Genomic DNA, 18,726 nt, shown 5'->3' with positions numbered 1-18,726 from the left:
GTTTATCGTATCCTGAAATTATTAGGGTCAAGAAGTTACCGGGGTTTTTTTAAGGATCATATTATTTCAGAGATGTGTTGTTTATTCTATATGATGAATGGTAAACCCCATCTCTGATGTAAGATAGAATTTCCAGATATGAAATTTTAAGATCAAATATTCTAATTTTCTTACATAATGAGGCAATAAAAATAGCCATGTCAGCACTTCACCTGCTACTGTAGGGTCTGCTTTACTTATGCATTATTTTAGGCATATCCTTTTTTTTAAAGCTCTTCCTGTTACTATTGAAAGATCTGGAATTATCAAACTTCAATGATTTTATTTTGAAGACTCTGGAGGACTCTGCAGTGTTCATCATTTCTTCATTTCTTTATTATTATAGTTTATTTTGTTTGCTACATTAAATATGATAGTTAAGATGTTGCATTAATTTATTTAAAATGCCATATAAATTTAAGTTCAATTTTCCAATTTTCTATGCTTGAATATTTAATCACTTTTTTTTTTAATTGGGGAAGGGGAACAGGACTTTATTGGGGAACAGTGTGTACCTCCAGGACTTTTTCCAAGTCAAGATGTTGTCCTTTCAATCTTGGTTGTGGAGGACACAGTTCAGCTCCAGTTCCAGTTGCCATTGTTAGTTGCAGGAGACGCAGCCCACCATACCTTGCGAGAGTCGAACCGGCAACCTTGTGGTTGAGAGGACGCGCTCCAACCAGCTGAGCCATCCAGTAGGCAGCTCAGCTCAAGGTGCCGTGTTCAATCTTAGTTGCAGGGGGTGGAGCCCACCATCCCTTGGGGGACTCGAGGAATTGAACTGACAGCCTTGTGGTTGAGAGCTTACTGGCCCGTGTGGGAATCGAACCAGCAGCTTTTGGTGTTAGGAGCACGAAGCTCCAACTGCCTGAGCCACCGGGCCGTCCCCTAATTACATTTTTAGATTACATTTTTCTTTTACAGTTAGAAGTCCAAATAGTAATTCAAAGGTTAAAAATAAAGTTTGTAAAAATCTGTTAAGTGAATAATTTTCTTATTTTTCAAAATTGATTTATCATTTAACCATGAGAAGAATTAGGCTCTCTGCAAATTTAGGGAACACGGTCCACAAAAGACTACTCTCACTTCTGACACCAATTATATTTTCTGAGAGGTTTCCAAAGCCACTCTCAGGCCCCATAATTTGCTAGAAGTACTTACAGAACTCACTGGAAGCTGTTATACTTATGGTTAGTGGTTATTACAGGGAAAGGATATAAATTTAAATCAGCCGAAGGGAAAAACACATAGGGCACAGTTTGGGGAAGTAACCAAACACAGAGCTTTCATGGAGTCAAGACTTTACTTTTCCCAGCATCAATATGTGACAGTATTCGTGGAGTGTGTCACACAGGGAAAGTCACCTATGCTTCGGTGGTTATATTTCTTATTCAGGGGGCTCTTTTATGTGGGCCCAAATGATTGCCCTTGAAGCTGATCTCAGGCTCCAGTCTCCAGCTTCTCCAGGCATTCCCAAAAGCCCCTCTCCTAAATCACATTGTTGGTGTTTCAGGTGTGGCCAGCCCCCACCCTCGGTGACTCAAAGCCCCCAGGTTAAAAAAAGACTCTTCTCTCAGGCCTGACCTTCTAGGGGCTTAGAGATTACCTCCCAGAAGGAGAGGGCAAAAGCCAGACCTCTCTTTGGCCAAGGTTAAGTTCTTTACTATGCAAACTGTGAGCCAATCTCTTGGGTAATATTAAAAGGACTTGGTCATGTGCTACTTCTGATATTTTGAAAGACCTCTGTAGAAGTAAAAATGCTTCTTAGTAGTCTGTTGTGTCGTAGTAACTTGAAGTTACTCTACATTGTTAATTAGGAATTTGAGATTTCTTGTAGTTTTATCTTCTACTCAAAAAGGAAGAATTCACTTCTGGTTAAGGATCTCTGGGGCAGGACCTGGTATGTAGTATTTACTTTATTAATAAACTGGACAGGTGATTGTAATGCATAGCTAGGTAGAAAGCCATGTACTTGGCACAGCTATAGAAAATGGGGGAATATAATCAAGCACAAGGCACAATAATCGGACCTCAAAGTATCTGAGAAAAAACTTTGTGTACGTATTTGACCAAATGTGTAATACTGATAGTTATACATATGAAGAATATATTATGTGAAGTGTACTAAAATCCTAGAACCATACACATTTTAATGTTGAAAGACAAAATTAAGCTCAACCTCTTCACTTTTAGGATAGAAAAAAATGTCAAGGTTGTGGTATTACTTATCTGTGACCAATAGGTGGAATTGGATGTGTAATGAAGGGATAGTGTTTGAGGCAGGAATATAGCATAAAAAGAGGCAGGAATAAATAGGATGTATTGGGGGGAAATTACAAGACAGAAGTGTTGTTGTGAATAGGAGGTCCAGATCAGAAAGAGCTTTTAATTGCATCACAGTACATTAGACTTGATTCAGTGAGCAACAAGAAATAATTTCATGTTAATGGTTGGATTGGAGATTTATTTGTTAGGAAACTAGGTATGGAGTTCATTGAATAAGGTAGAAATAGAAAGAACCATGACTAACTCACTTCTCTCCTCAAACTGAAATGGCATGTGTGCATTAAGAAAACTTAAAATCAACCTTTTGGACTGATTCTTAGCTGACAAGCCTTGCCTGGGTCTGTATTAACAGTTTGACACCATCTCTAGATGCCTTTTAGGTAGTAACCTCATGTGTCAACATCAGAGTGCTTTCCTGAAAATTGTTCTTTCTAGCTGTTTTATATTGAAATTATAAAATAAGAGTTGGTTCCTCACAGCAGATAACTTTGGATGGTAGAAAGGGGTTTTGCACTTTGGGCTCTCTTACCCTTCTCTTTAAATGTCTGACTTCGTGATGCTGCTTTTATTCTTGTTTCTTACCAATCTGTCTTTTAGCTCCTTTGGTAGAATTCTCATTTGCTTCTCCATTGGGCTATTGTATCCCTTTGTATTTTATTTAGGAGAGACTATTATATTTTCTTCAAAAAAAATTTTATTTTCATTTTAAAAAGAACTATTTGCACATAACTTAAAATTGTATCATTTTTCTGGTGTACCTTGTTTGCCTTTTGAGTCTTTTCTTCCTTTTCCTTACGTATGTATTCCCATAAGGAATACCACTCAGGTGGTTGTTTTTGAATGTTGCTTGTCTTTCTGGACCACCATTGTATAGAAGGATAGTACCAAGGATGAGCTCTGAGAATGAGCTTTGGTATTTGACAACTTGACCAATCTTATTATCTGCGCTTGAGGGTTTAGCACAGGTGATGGCAATGACTAGTTTAGACCAGCAAGAAGTCTCTCAACTCAGTAGGAGTCCTCTGGCTCAGAATGGTATATTTCTTGTCACAGTTGGTTTTTTGTGTGTTTTTTTAATTTTTATTTTGAAAACATTAGGGATTCACAGCAAGTTGTAAAGATACTGTAGAGAGGTTCTGTGTACTCTTCAATTTCCCCCACTGGTTACATCGTAATTATAGTCCACTATCAAAACAAGGGCATTAACATTGATACAATGCCTTTGTATAATTGTTTCATTTTATTACATGTGTAGATTCATGTAATTGTCACCATAATCAAAGTACAGAATTAATCCATCACCACAAAGATTTCTCTTTGGTATCCTTTTATAATCATACAACTATTACTATCTCCAACCATTCCTGCCCGGTGGCAACCACTGGTCTGTTTTCCATCTCTATAATTTTGTCAATCTGAGAATGTTATGTAAATGCAATCATAGAACATGTGAGTTTTTATTTTGAGCATGTGATATTTTGAGCTTGCTGTGTATGTTTATTTTTTTAAGAAACCACCAAACTATTTCCAGAGTGGCTGTACCATTTTACATTCCTATCAGCAATGTATGAGAGATCCAGTTTTTTCCACATCCTCACCTGCATTTCATATTGTAATTTTTAATTTTAATTATTCCAATAGGTGTGTGATATGGTCTTAATTTTCATTTGAAGTCATCTTTTTATGGTTTTAATTTGCATATCCTTAATGACTAATGCTGTTGAGCATCTTTTCATATACTTATTGGCCATTTGTATATCTTCTTTGTAGAAATATCTGTTGAAATTTTTGCCTATTTTTTAATTGGGTTATTTGTCTTTTTATTATTGAGTTGTAAGAGTTTTTATGTTCTGTATGCCAGTCTCTTGTCAGATACCTGATTTGCAAATATTCCCTCTCATTCTCTGTCTTGTCTTCATTTTCTTGATGGTGTCCTTTGAAGTACAAAAAGATTTTATTTTTAATGAAGTACAATTTATCTGTTTTTATTTTTTTTTTCTTTTGTCACTTGTGCTTTTGGTGTCAAAAAGCCATTTCTTAACCCAAAGCCATGAAGATTTACTCCTGTGTTTCCTTCTAAGAATTTTATAGTTTTACATTTCGATATATACCTTTTTGGAGTTAATTTTTGTATATGGTGTGAGGAAGGGGTCCCATCTTTTTGTATTTAGAGTACATAGTTTAGATGTATAATTTAGTTTTAACTATTATTTTTGAGTCTGTGTAAGTGCAGTGACATAGTATGTATTCTTTTATGACCAACTTTTTATGTTTGTCATCTATATTAGTGTGTAGAGCAGTAGTTCATTCTCATTGCTATAAATCATGCATTTATACAAATTTATTCATCTGTTCATTGATGACATTTGGTTGTTTCCAGTTTGGGTCGTAGATATAATGCTGCTGAGAACATTCTCATATGTTTAGGTGCACATAAGCAGGCAATCTCTTGAGTGTATCCATAGGAATAGAATACATAGGAATCTTAAGATATTCATATAGTAAAATTTAGTATATTGGGTCAGTTTTCCAAAGTTGTCCCAATTTACACTCCCTTTAGCAACATGCAAGAGTTCTTTTGCTTCACGTTCTTATAACACTTGCTATTTCAGTCTTTTTGACATGCTAGTATTTCATTGTGGTTTTAACTTTCATTTCCCTGATGACCAATGAGGTTAAGCATCTTTTCATACATGTTTATTTGATATGGTATTAGTCATTTCAATATGGCTGAGATAAAAGCATTTATTTCTTGTTCACTTATAATGTTAGTGGTTGTTGCAGAGCTATTCGTGTTCTGTTCTGGGAATCAGGCTGAAAGAGCAGCCGCTATTTGGGATATGCTCTTGTTTCAGAGGGAAAGAGGAAAAAACTAGCAGAAACTACTAATACCTTTTGAAGCTTCTGCTTAGAGGCCGTGTAAGTCATGTCCATTCATATTCTATAGGCCAGTGCATATCATAAAACCATGCTCAATGTCTGCAGGCCAGGGACCTATTGTATCGTTATCTCACAGGAAGCATTACAAGTCACATGGCCATGGATGGGGATGAATCGTCCTTTCACAGAAAAAGGAGAGGGCACAAAATAATCTGGAATAGTAATAAAGTTTGGCGCTTTATTTGTGAGGTGCCTGCTCAACTGTCTTGTCGTTTTCTGTTCTTCACTTTTTCTTATTCTTTGTGGAGTTTTTCTTTTTCCTCCTCCTTTTCTTTTTCTTAGTAAGTTATGGATATACAACTTTTGTTGATTACATGTACTGCAGATATTTACTCCCATTCTATGACTTGCCTTTTTAACCTCCTAATGATGTCTTGTTAAGTAAAATATTTAAATTGAGATGTAATTGATATATGTTAGTTTCAGGTGTACAACGTAATGATTCAATATTTGTACATACTGTAAATAAAATTCTGAATTTCGGCGTTGTCTAGTATATCAGTATTTTCCTTTGTTTTTGTTTCTTGTTTAGTAAATCTTTCCGTATTCTAAGATTATGAAGATACTCTTTTCTGTTATCTTCCAGAGTCTGTTGTTTTTTTACATTTCAATCTGTAAACCTCCTAGAATTAATTTTAGCTGACATTTGAACATACTCCTTCAGGTCTGAAAAAGAGCTAAAGTGATCTCTTAAGTGGTTTCTAAGATCAAATTAACTCAATTTACATACAGAAACATATTGATACTAAACTCACATGCATGTAGAAAATATATCTATCAGTAACAACATTTTTTACCAAATTCCTCTTTTTTAAAAACATGTTTGGCATGCTTAAGTTTTTTACTACATTTAAAATTGCAAAAATTCCCCTTTCCGTATCTGCAGGTAGTCAGTAAACAAAGTCTGTCTTTGGCTACCAAAGTCTGTATTTCAGATATTATCAGAAAGACCTATGCTTTAACTCAGGCTGTAATTCTCGTCTTTCTGGAAGTTAAGATTTTCAATTTTATTTCATCTTACAAGCTTACTTAATTTCTTCCTCTTGTCCCAAGCTGTCTCTATAAACTTCTAGTGAAAGAACCAAAGGGAATGATTTCTGGGTTTGTAATACAGAAATTGTTTAAATAATTGTATTTCTGTTATGCAAACACGTTGGTAGTTTGCCTTTCTTCAGCAAAGACTGAAGTTCCTTACAGAACTGGTACTTAAACCTAAACATTAAATATCCGTTGTAGCACTATTGCTACTCTGATGTTTCTAGGATAGTTTGGGGATTAAATTTTATCATCTAGTAAAATCAGAATATTTTTTCTTAAAGATTGACCAAGTTAAAAAAAAACTACCATTTTAAATAGGTTGGTTTTAACTTTGTACACGGTATTTATTGTCCTTCCTAAAAGTAAACTTTTAAATCTTGGTAATAGGTCTTATAGTTAACATGAAAAGGCTTGTCTGGCTCGTCTTTTGGCAGTGACCATTCAGTTTTGGAATTGGTCAAAACCCTTACCTGAAAAAAATAGAATAAATTACTTAAATAGTAGTTGTTTAAGAAACAGTACATATTAAAGATAATTTTGAAGATTAATGGATGAGAAATCACTTAATATAAAGGACTTGGCCACAATAGAAATAAACTGCATCTTTGTGTTCCACTTAAAAAAGAGAGAAAAAGAAGGTATCAAAAGTCAGGATTTTAGGGGAGTGCTGCACAAAATGCATGCAAATATTTAAAAATATATTACAAAAACTTAACATACTTAACACTAAATACACTTAAAACATAATATACTAAATGTACTTAAAAATATACTACAGAAACATGTCAGCATGCAACCCCTAACTATGGTTTCTGGTACTTCAAATGTAACATTTCAGAGGATTGGGTTTAATCAAAAAAAGGGTGCAGGATTATACCCCCAATTATGTAATGGCTGTTCTGTTTTTTAACTAACAATCATGTAGATGTGCAGTAATTATTCTTTACTATAAAGTTCACTTCCACTGTTAGCGTTTGTGATTCTTAAGGACTACCCCTCAAAAATGCCCTGATATGCAAATGAAGTAATGTTAACTTTTAATATTTTTAGTAGTGAATATGGATCATTATCTGAGACTTGCTATATTAATAGAATGTTGCTCTTGCTTTTTAGCGGGGATCTGATGAGCTACTTTCTTCTGGCATCATTAACGGACCTTTTACCATGAACAATTCTACTTCTACAGGTGTGTATGGTGAGTTTTCATTTTTTTTTCCAAAATCTGAAATGTTTTTTTTCCATGGTCTTGCAAAAAAATTTTTTTACAATGTTTTTATTTTGCTCTTCTTATAAACATGTTGAAGTGCCATTATTTATATATAACGAAACTAAAATTTATTGCATTAAAGTTCAAATTAAGAGTTATAGCTCTCTTAAATTTTAAGGATTAATTTGGATCTAATTCAATAATTCTGTGTTTGATTGATGTTCTGTGTGTTACACAGTTGTGAAAAAACTATCATTGAGTTGGTGACTCTGAGCCATTGTGTAAAAGAGCTAGATAGAAACTCTTTTGCTGAATGATGATGGATTTAGACTAGAAGTATTAAAATTTTAAGATGACGTGATTTTTAAAAATTGAAACAATTTACGCCTCATAAGATACCACATGATTTAAAATATTTTTGAAAATGTGGGTACTGTAAAATGAGTTGAAGTGTAAAACTGGAAGGAGAGTGAGCAGTTACGAGGCTGTTGCTCTGTAGGCCATGCTAGTAAGGGATGGTAATTTGTACTGTAGCAGTAGCAGTTGTGATGGAGAGAATTAGAGAGCTTAAGAAGTTGAAATTGATAGTTATTGGTGGTTACTGTTTGGTGATTAAGAGATTCCATTGATGATTTCCAGGTTTTGGACTTGGATAATTGGAGAGATGGTGGTGCCACTCGTTTATATTAGAAAATGTAGGAAGAACGGAGTTGGAAAACACAGCAGGATCAGATTTTTATATATTGAGTTTGAGGGAACATCCAGATGGAAGTGTCAGGTAGACAGTGGGTTCTTCTGATCTCAGCATCACGAGAGAAATTTGGAAGTGAAATATCATACACAGTTGACAGCTGAAGCAATGAAAGTAAAGTGTCAGAAAAGATGAGATTTTTATCCAGACGGTTTTGGAGTTACAGGGAGTTAGGGAATGAGTGGACCTCACTTTCCAGACCCTGAGCTACGTGGGGATTGGGGAGAGTGACCAGCCTTTATGTGAGGATTCTATAAGAGAATTGGACTAGGTTAATTAAGGCAAAAGATGGAAAGAAAATTCAGGGAAGAGATTAAGAATATATGGGAATTGGTCAACCATGGTACATCACTCTAAAGAACTAAATGGAAAGATTTTGTTGGCAGGGCAGCAGCAGCGGATTTGTTCATGTAGAAATGTCAACAAACAGTAATATGGGCATGAAACTAAAGCAAAGCAGCTTTCTCACAGTTGAGCTGACATCAGAATCACCTGGAGGGCTTGTTAAAGCACAGTTGCTGAGTCCATCCTCAGAATTTCTAATTCAGTATATCAGAGGTGGGCTCTGCGAATTTGCATTTGCACTAATTCCCAGGTAAAGAAGATGCTGCTATTTGAGGGACCTATACTTTGAGAACTACTGGGCAAAGGAAATGCTAGAAACTGAAGTTCCTAAACCTGGTTATCCTTTTGATCTGGTTGGCTTTTAAAAAAATTCCTGCCCATACTCCCCAGTATTACAATACATCTAAAGTGGGTCCCTTGTGTGTTCTTTAAAAACTGAGGTCATTTAGCTTCTTAGGTAATGTTTACAAAGTAGTGGGATGGATAATCAGAAAGACTTAACACCTTGGTTGATTGATTACTTAGGAAAAGAAAGAAATACGAGATGTGAGTTTAGCAGGCAGCAGCAGTTTGTTGTGTTTTGTTTTTATGTTTTGAATTTCTTCTTGTATGCCGCTTCCTTTCTCGGTTCAGGGTTTCTTCCTGAAGCACATCCTCTTTAGTAGCTATTTCAGCAAAGCTCTACAAATGGTAAACTCTCCCACTGACTAAAAATGTCTATTTCATTATTTCTATTGAATGGTACTTAGCTATTTAGAATTCTAAGTTGATAGTTATTTTCTCTCAGCATTTTGTACTGTTCTATGATTCTTTTGGCTTCTGTTGTTGAGAAATCTGTTGTCAGTATAATTTTTTTGTAAATTGTATTCTCTGTAGTTATTCTTAACATTTTTTCTATCTTTTTGTTGTCGTTTTACTAGCTATGTCTAGGTATGGGTTATAGATTCTCAATCCTGGATGCTCACTATAATAACGTGGGAAATACTGAAGAAAATACAGATGCCTTGACTTACCCTACACCACTTCCAAAATCTCTGGGAGCATGGAGTCTAGGCAGTTTTTTTATTTGTTTTTAAAGCTTCTTAGGTGATACATCTAAGGTGCAGCCAGGGTTGAGACCATTGCTGGAGACTTCGTTTATCCTGCTTAGGAGTGCCCAGCTCTCCACAGAATTGCCTCCTTGTGGATCTCCAGTTAGATATGTATAGGACTATGTCATTCAGTCCTGCATTTGTTTTAACCTCTTATGTTTATTGTCATCTCTCCTTCCTTAAGCTCTTGTATTTTGGATAATTTCCAAAAATCACTTTTTGATTCACTCATCTGTTCAGCTTCATCTAATGTGCTGTTTAATTCTTCTGTTGAGTATTTGATTTCAGGGCTTAGCTTCACATTTTACAATTATGGAGTTCTTGGGAGTTTAATATCCCTGTTTTTTGGTATCTGCTAAATATTTGCTTATGGTATATTATGTTTCCTTGTGCAGATTCGTAATTTTTGGTTGTGAGATAACCTTTAGCTGAATTGTTTTTTTCTTCCGTGAGAATCTCGGGTAGTTTTGCATTTGAACTGCTAGACTTTCTAGGGTACCACTAGCCCCTAACATGTTCTAATGTATGTGTTCAGTTATTGCCTTGGGGATTTCTGTACCAAAAGGAAAGAGTAAATTCAGATATTCACATTTCTCTATCAAGATCCCTGAACAGAGACTGGCAACCTTGTTACATATCTCTAGTAGATGGGAAATTTTTAATTTACCTTTCACTGAAGGGCAGTAGCCTGCTGAGGGGCTTAGCTGTTGATACCTAGATATTTCTTTTTTTTTTTCTTTTTTTTTTTGAGGTCATTTATATATTAAAAAGTTTTTTGTAATGTTTGACCTAATATTTGCAGTTCTCTAAAAGCTTGCTGCCTATGCTGTTCATTTGGTTGTCAGGCTATTAGTCAGTGGAAAATGTGGGAATTATTGGACCGGTACACATAAGATACAGTGTTTATCACCATTCCATTTTATATCTTGCAGTAAATCCATAAATCCATAATTCTGAATTAATTTAACTTGAAAAGTTTCCTCTCCATGTGTACAGTAAAGTGATAGGTGTTAATATGTTGACTCCATTAATAGAACTTTGCAAACAGTTAAATTATATAAGTTTTATCATCATCTATGAACACTAGAGAATCAGTTATTGTCCAGTAATGGTTTAATATTGAATCCGTTCAATAGAATCCCAGTAAGTCATTCTATCAGAAGTGAAATATCTGACACTAATGAAGATTCAGTGTAAAAAATTCAACATTAAATATAAAACATTTTTTGGAGGTAATAATACAAATACAAAATTTGGTACAGCATAATGCCATGGTAAAAACATGATGGAAGGAGTTAGGAGATATTGTTGTCTGTGAAAAAGTCGTGAAAAGATTCAGTTTTTCACTGGTTGACTTTCAGATGTAACCACTGTATGTGTGGTAGTGTATAAATTATTAGCTGAGATCTTGGCAAAAATTGGAAGTTAAAAAAAATTGTATTCTACTAAGCCTATTCTGGCTTATTTCACATTATTAATAATTTTTCAAAAGTGACGATATTAAATTGTACAAGATGCTGAAACAGTGCTGCCAAATTATGATTGTCCCAGGTAAACTGGGACATATGGTAATTCTACTTAGGTATTAGTCATTAATATTTCTTCAGAAATATATATTAGCTTATTGTGGACATATCTTCTTCCATATGAACTTTAAATTATTTCATCTAGTTCTAAAACAAATAATTCCTCATCCCACAATATTTCTTGACAAAATCTTAAACATTTTGATTAGAATTATGTTAAATTTATATCTTAATGTGAAATGTCGGTCTTTTGGTGGTATTATCTTTCCATCTGGGAACATGGCATGTGATTCCATGTTTTTAGGTCTTATTTTGTGTCCTTTGATAATTTTGAAAATGTTTTTCACTTTTCTTTATAAATCATACGTGTTTCCTCTTAAATTTAATCTTAGGAATTTGGGCAGAGACTATTTATTGTGTACCCCAATACTGTTCTATTTTCTTTAGTAACAAAACCCTAATTTTCATGTGGGCACATTGACACCAGGATTAAGTGACTATTTTTCCAGTCTTCCTTATAGCTTAGGTGTGGTCATGTGATTAAGTCCTGGCTAATGAGATATAAATAGAAATGTTACTTCTGGGGTTTCTCTACATGGGTACACTATTTTTTCTCTATTATACTGCTACCTGCAACTGCTACCAATTTCTATCTTAGATAATGAGGATGAGGGCTGTACCCTAACAGAGAGACAACTGGAGCCTGAGTCACTGATAACTTTCTGTGTCACCGTTCCAGACCTGGAAATTCTACATTTAGACTTTTTACATGAATGAGAAATTAACCTTTTTTCTTATATAGTGGTTATTTCAAATATATTAGTATTATATGCAGAACTGTGATCTCAGAGAAAAGTGAACAAATGAGGTGAGCCCTATAATCATCCTGGCTTTGGCTTTTTCCCTAAACTTTGTGTAAGGAGAGGGGAACCTAAGCAAACATAGCAGAATTGCTGAGTCGAAGAATTGGAGATCCGAGTTTGGGAAGGCTGACGCAGCTGGGAGATACGGAGGCAAAGTATGGGAGAGAAGGGAGCTCTGTGAGAAAAGGGCTCCAGGAATCTGCCTTTGAATCTAATGCTGAATATTAAGCCACACGTCTTACCAGTAGGGGTACACCAGCTTGTCAATTCAACACCAACAGAAATCCCCAATTTGGGGTGCGGTGAAGAAGGAAACTTTATTCAGTTCAAACAGCTCAACTGTGGTACAGCATGGCTGTGAGAACAGTTGGGTTACAGAGCAGCATGGCTGCAAGGTGGCCCTGAGGCCAGGCCCCTCTTCATTTAGACAGCTCTGCTCGGCTCAGGTCTGGTCTGGTCTGTTCTGTCCTGTCGGGCACTTATCTGCCTATTCTTCTCCACTCTGGTCCGGAGAAACATCTTTGGTGTTTCATCTTCAGTTTTTCAGCTCTAACAGGGAAACATAGTCTTTGGTAGAAAGGTCAAGTGCGCACTCTGAGCCAGATGGGAGCTGACTTATATAGACAGAAGTTCCTACCCATTGTCCCTGATTGGTCCATACTTATGCAAATGAGGACTCCAAATCCTCTCAGTTTGATTGGTCCAAAAGACACTGTACTGATTGGTCACAATGGAGCTGCTCTGACTGGTCAGTGAAGATACTGATGGGGATATAGCTGTATAGCTCCAATTGGACATCCTATTGGTTGAAATGCTATTCCAAGAATTTCTTTATAAGGGCTAGCTCAGATGGCAGTAGCACAGTGCAGGCAGAAGTACAGGCTTCTCCTTAGAGTGCGGTTTGCGTGAGAGGCCTGTTTAGAAATGGCTGCTAGGCTCTTGTTGAGTTTGATCTCAGTTAGCCACCAGGAGCCCTTCTTAGTAGGTACTTTCTTAGGGTCCACGTGCTCTATCTTAAAGTCTAAACACACACTAACAAAGCTTATCAACAAGTTCCAAAACAATTACCTGATCTGAAATTAACTATTTTCCAGAAAAGAGTCTGGCACTTTAAAGGGATAAAACAAATTCTAGTACTTACAATGTTGAGCATTCAATAAAAAATTGCCAAACATGTTTAAAAACCCACAAAATTGTAATGCATAATCAGGAGAAAAATCAGTCAACAGAAACTGACCTAGAAAATGACAGAGAAGAAGAGATTAGCAGCTTTGGACTTTGAAACAGTTATTAAAAGTATGTTCAAGGATTTAAAGTAAAACAGCATAACAAGGAGAAAAATGAAAGATAAAATCAAACGGAACTCCTAGAGATAAAACTTAATGTCTGAAAACTACCTGACATGGAATTAACAGCACATTATATTCTGCAGAAGAAGTGATCGATCAGTGAATTTGAAAACAGCAATAGAAATTAACGCACACAGACCCCCCCCAAAACAAAGACTGAAAAAGAAATGAACAGAGCCTTAGTAATCTGTAGAACAAGGGTGCCAAAACTTTTTTCAACGTTTTTTACCAACGGCCATATGCGGTAAAATACACAAATAGCCGGGCCACTCACTCGAGGGGAAGTACATATTGCCTCACCTGGTTTATTTAAGTAAACTAAATATATTTTTGGAATTTGCTGCAGGCCAATTAACAATGGATTGCAGACTGCAGTTGGCCCGTGGGCCGCAGTTTTGACACCCCTGCTGTAGAACAATATCAGGTGGTCTACACATAATGTATAATTGAAGTTCCAGAAGAAAAGATAGGGGTGGGGAAGCATAAGTTTATCTGAAGAAATAATGACTAAAAATTGTCCCGATATGGTGGAAACTATAAACCCACATAACCAAAAAGTTCAGTGAATCACAAGCAGGATAAACACAATGAAAACCACACCAAGTTTCATCATAATCAAATTGCTGAAAACCAAGAATGCAGAACAAATCTTAAAAGTAAAAAAAGTCACATTTTATTCAGAGGTAGAATGATGAGAGATTTGCCCGAAACTGCAAGCCAGAAGGCAGTGGAGCAGTATCTTTAAAGTGTTGAAAATAAATACAATCAAACTGGAATTCTGTGTCCATTTAAAATATTTTTTCAGAAATGAAGTTAAAGCCTTTGAGGCACGGAAGAGCTGAGAGCATTTGTTAGTAACAGACTTCCATTTTACAAAATGATAAAGGAAATTCTTCAGACTTCAGAAAAGTGATACCAGGTGGAAACTTGGGTCTACACAAAGTGGTAATTATGTGGCTATGTAATTCTTCTCCCTGATTTTTTTCCTTGTTAATTTAAAAGATAAATGAGGGAGGATTCTGGGAAGATGGTGGCATAAGAAGCACCAGGAATCTGACTTCTTACCTAGACAATAATTTCATTGGCAGAATCTGTAACTAATTTGGAACTCTTGAGTCTGTTGAAGGCTTGCATGTTTCCAGGGAAGACTTGGAAGGTTAATTTTGGTCAATTTCAGCTTTTAGCACAGTAGCAGCTAACCATTCCCCACCCCAGTCACATGGCAGGCAGCTGTGTACATTTTCCAGGAGCAGCTTACAAACAGCTTGAGGGAGCCAGGGTGAGCAAAAAGGACCTTGTCCTTTAACTTTTGGGGATCTGTGATCTTTAACTTTTGGGGATCTGTGATCTGATAGGTAATTTCTTTTTCTGATCATACAGTTGCAAACAAAGAGGCAGGCAGCCATTGTCCTTGCATCTTCTCCCTATTATTGGAAGCAATTCCCCCACCCAAAGTGACTACCTGGAGATTTAAAGGGCCAGTGCTCTTACCCTCCCCCCACTTCATTTTTTTGTGTTTATTCCCTTTTGGAAACGAGACATTAAAGACTAGGACATTAAAAAAACAACTGCATCTACAGGGAAAATTAGGAAGTGTAGTGCATTTCCATGAAAGACTTAGGGAAAACCTGAGAAGACCTTCTTAAGTTTATACCTCAGACTCATCCTTGGCACAGAGACAGCCTATAACAATAAAAAAGAGACAATAAATGAAAACAATAACAAAACCCAGAAAATCCTGGAGAATGGGAAGAATCTGACTTCCACAGTTATCACATTCCCAAATTTGATAAAAAACATGTATATAAACATTCAAGAAGCTTAATGAACTCCAAGTAAGGTGAACTCAATGAGACCCACACTGAGACATACTATAATCAACCTTTCAAAAGACAAAGACAAAAAATTTTTCTTTTCCTCTTCTGGTGGTTCTTTTTAGTTTCAGGAATACAGAACAACGTAGTGATCAGACATTTATATAACTCACAAAATAATAAACCCAGCAACCCTACTACCCACCCGACACTATACATAGTTATTAGAACATTATTGACTACATTCCCCCATACTACACCACACATCCCCGTGACTAATTTTTTTAAATTATAGTTGACATTCAGTATTATTTTATGTTGGTTTCAGGTGTACAGTGTAATGGTTAGACATTTATATAATTTATGAAGTGATCCCCTCAATAAGTCAAGTACCCATGTAATGCTATACATAGTTTTTACAATACTATTTATTATATTCCCCATACTGTACTGTACATCCGCATGAGTGTCCGGTAACTACCAGTTTGTGCTTCTTAATCCCTTTCCCTTTGTCACCCAGCCACCCAAATCCCTTCCCTTCATAACCATCAGTTTGTTGTCTGTGTGTGTGGGTCTGTCTCTGTTTTGCTTGTTCATTAAGGCAAAATCTTGAAAGCTGCAAGAGAGAATTGACTCATCACATACAAGGTATCCTCAGTAAGAATATAGGTGGATTTCTCATCAGGAACTTTGGAGGCCATGAGACGTCACCTAAGAAATTAGATGCTTTATGTGTAATACGTCTGACTTTAAGGTCAAGTCACTGATTTAAAAAAGAAAAAAGTGATGGAGAAATCAAGACATACCCAGATAAAAGCTGAAGGAGTTTTTTAACTAGACCTGCCCTAAAGGACACTAGAGAGTAAGTCAAAGCCATATAGAAATAAAGATCTCAGTGAAGATAAAATACATGCCAATTATAAAAGATAATATTCTAACAATGGTTTGTTATCCCACTTTTTGTTTTCTGCATGAGAGACACACATTTTTAAAGACATTTTAAGAGACATTTAAAAAAATTATTAATCTAAAAGCTACCAAGTAGCTTGGTTTGTAACTTCACGTTTTGTTTTCAACATTATTTAGGAGGCAAATGAATTTAAAAGAATTATTAGTTTGTGTTTCTGGGCACACAATGCATAAAGATGTAATTTTGTGACATCAACAACAGAATGGGGTGGGGACAGAGATGTACAGGAGTAGAGTCTGTGTTTTATTGAAGTTAAGCTAGTATAATTTCAGATTAGAGTGTTATAACTTGAAGGATATTAACTGTAATCCCCATGGTAACCACAAAGAAAATAGCTATAGAATATGCACAAAAGGAAATGAGAAAGGATACTTAGAGTAGTCAGAATCATAGAGACAGAGTAGAATGGTGGTTGCCAGGGGCTGGAATAAGTGGGGAATAGGGAGTTACTGTTTAATTGGTATAGTTTCAGTTTTTCAAGACGAAAAGAATTAGGAAATGGATGGTGGTGAAAGTTGCACAACATTGTGAATGCATTTAACACCACTGAATTCTACATTTAAAAATGGTTAAAATAGTAAATTTTATGTTATATATTTTACGACAGTAGATAAAATTGGAAAAATATGGAGTGCTCTCTGTGGAAAGCTCGGCAAGATGCATTAAGTGAATAAAACAAGATGAAAAAAGAAAAGGAAGATAATTGACTACTTAGAGCAAAATAATATTAATATATTTTGGGGGTTATATAGTATATGTGAAACATATATGACAGTAGCACAAAAGGTATGATGAGCGACATAGAAAAGTTCTTACATTATATGTAGGTGTTACTATTTGAAGGTAGGCTTGTGGTAAGTGTAAGATGTACGTTGATGTAACTCCAGAACAGTCACTTAACACTAAACAAAAAAGTAAAGAGTATAAAGATTCCAATTTGAAAGCAGAGATGATCTGCCTTTTTTATATATGTTATATGCACCTTTTGTGGGTAACATGTTTTCTTGATAAATTGACACCTTTATCATTAAGAAATGTCTCTATCACTTTTCCTGAAGTCCACTTTGTCTGCTATTTTACTACAGCAACTCTAGGTTTTTTATGATTAGTGTTGGCATATTTATCTTCTTCAATCCTTTTATTTTTAACCTGAGATTCTGTGTTTACAATAGGTTTTTTATTCACATCATACTATTGAGTCTTGATTTTATCCAGATTGATAATCTCTGCTTTTTAATTGGAATCTTTATGCCACTTCCACTTAATATAATTATTGACATGGTTAAGTCTGTCATCTTGCTATTTGTTTTCCATTTGTCCCATTCATTGTTTATTCCTTTTTTCTTTTGTTTCCTGGCTATTTTTTTTTATTGTTGCTTTGCATTCCATTTTATTTACCATTTAATCATCTTGCATTTTATATATATATATATATATATATCTTTTATATGTATATATATATATATCTTAAATACATATTCACCTAATTACAGAGTTTCGAAAGAGATAATGTAAAAACTAATAGAACTAAATGGAGAAATAGATAAATCCACAGTTATAGCTGGAGATTTCAACACTTCTCTCACTAATTGATAGCATAGTAAATAGATATTTCAGTAAGGATACACAAAACAGATGTTGGCAAACTTGTCTGTGGGCCAAATTCATCCCATTGCTCATTTTTGTATTGCCCATGAGCCAAGACTAAGACTGATTTTTACATTTTTAAATGGTCAAAAAAACAAAAACAACGGTATTTTGTGATATGTGAAACTTTTAAAATTCAAATTTTAGTGTCCGCACATAAAATTTTATTTAAATACAGTCACACTCGTTCATTTACGCATTACCTATAGCTGCTTTTATGCTACAACTGCAGAGATTAATAGTTATGACAGAAATTGTATGGCCCAGACTCTAAAATATTTATATGGCCCTTTAAGGAAAAGTTTACCGATACCCTAATATGGAGGTTTTCAACAGTATCAATCAGCTTGACCTAATTGACATATGGAACAGTCTCCCCAACACCATCAGAATTCACATTCTTTTCAAGCTCACATGAAATAGTCACCAGGAAAGGCTATCTACTGGGTCTTAAAACAAGTCTTAATAAATATAAATGCATTAAAATTATGCAGAGTTCTCATTTCATTAGAATTATGTTAGAAATCCTAAAAACATGATCTTCAAATATTTGGGGGGGATTATTTGCTGAGGGAAATTAAAGAAGGCCTAAATAAATGCATAGAGATATCACAATGTATGCGGTTTGGATGACTCAAAATTATTAAAATGTGAATTCTTCCCAGATAAGTACCTGATTTTCAGAATTGCTGTAAAGACACAGAAATCAAGACAATGTGGTAATGACACTGGATGGCTTAATTAGGAGCTGGGGCCTTGAAAGGAAGACTAACTACAACGGTGCACTAGGGAACTTGTGGGGATGATGGAATTGTCCTGTGTCTTGATATTTGTGGCCCTATGGGTATATACATTTGTCA

General features: G+C 35.3%; 1 protein-coding gene across 7 annotated transcripts in view; it reads left to right on the top strand.

Annotated features, from left to right (window-relative positions):
• PTBP3 (polypyrimidine tract binding protein 3) overlaps window positions 1–18,726 on the top strand; it is a 99,016-nt gene that overhangs the window by 30,836 nt on the left and 49,454 nt on the right. For 4 of the 7 annotated variants that reach the window (XM_033123001.1, XM_033123003.1, XM_033123005.1 and 1 more), the window contains one exon: window positions 7,417–7,498. In XM_033123001.1, coding sequence (XP_032978892.1) covers window positions 7,417–7,498 — 82 coding nt within the window. The remainder of the gene's footprint in view (window positions 1–7,416; window positions 7,499–18,726) is intronic. The other 3 variants (XM_033123002.1, XM_033123004.1, XM_033123007.1) reach the window with 1 other exon arrangement.

This window comes from Rhinolophus ferrumequinum, chromosome 12 (genome assembly GCF_004115265.2).
Source record: "Rhinolophus ferrumequinum isolate MPI-CBG mRhiFer1 chromosome 12, mRhiFer1_v1.p, whole genome shotgun sequence".
Lineage (NCBI taxonomy): Eukaryota > Metazoa > Chordata > Mammalia > Chiroptera > Rhinolophidae > Rhinolophus > Rhinolophus ferrumequinum.
The sequence above is the reverse complement of the archived record's forward strand: the minus strand, read 5'-3'. Positions and strand labels throughout refer to the sequence as shown.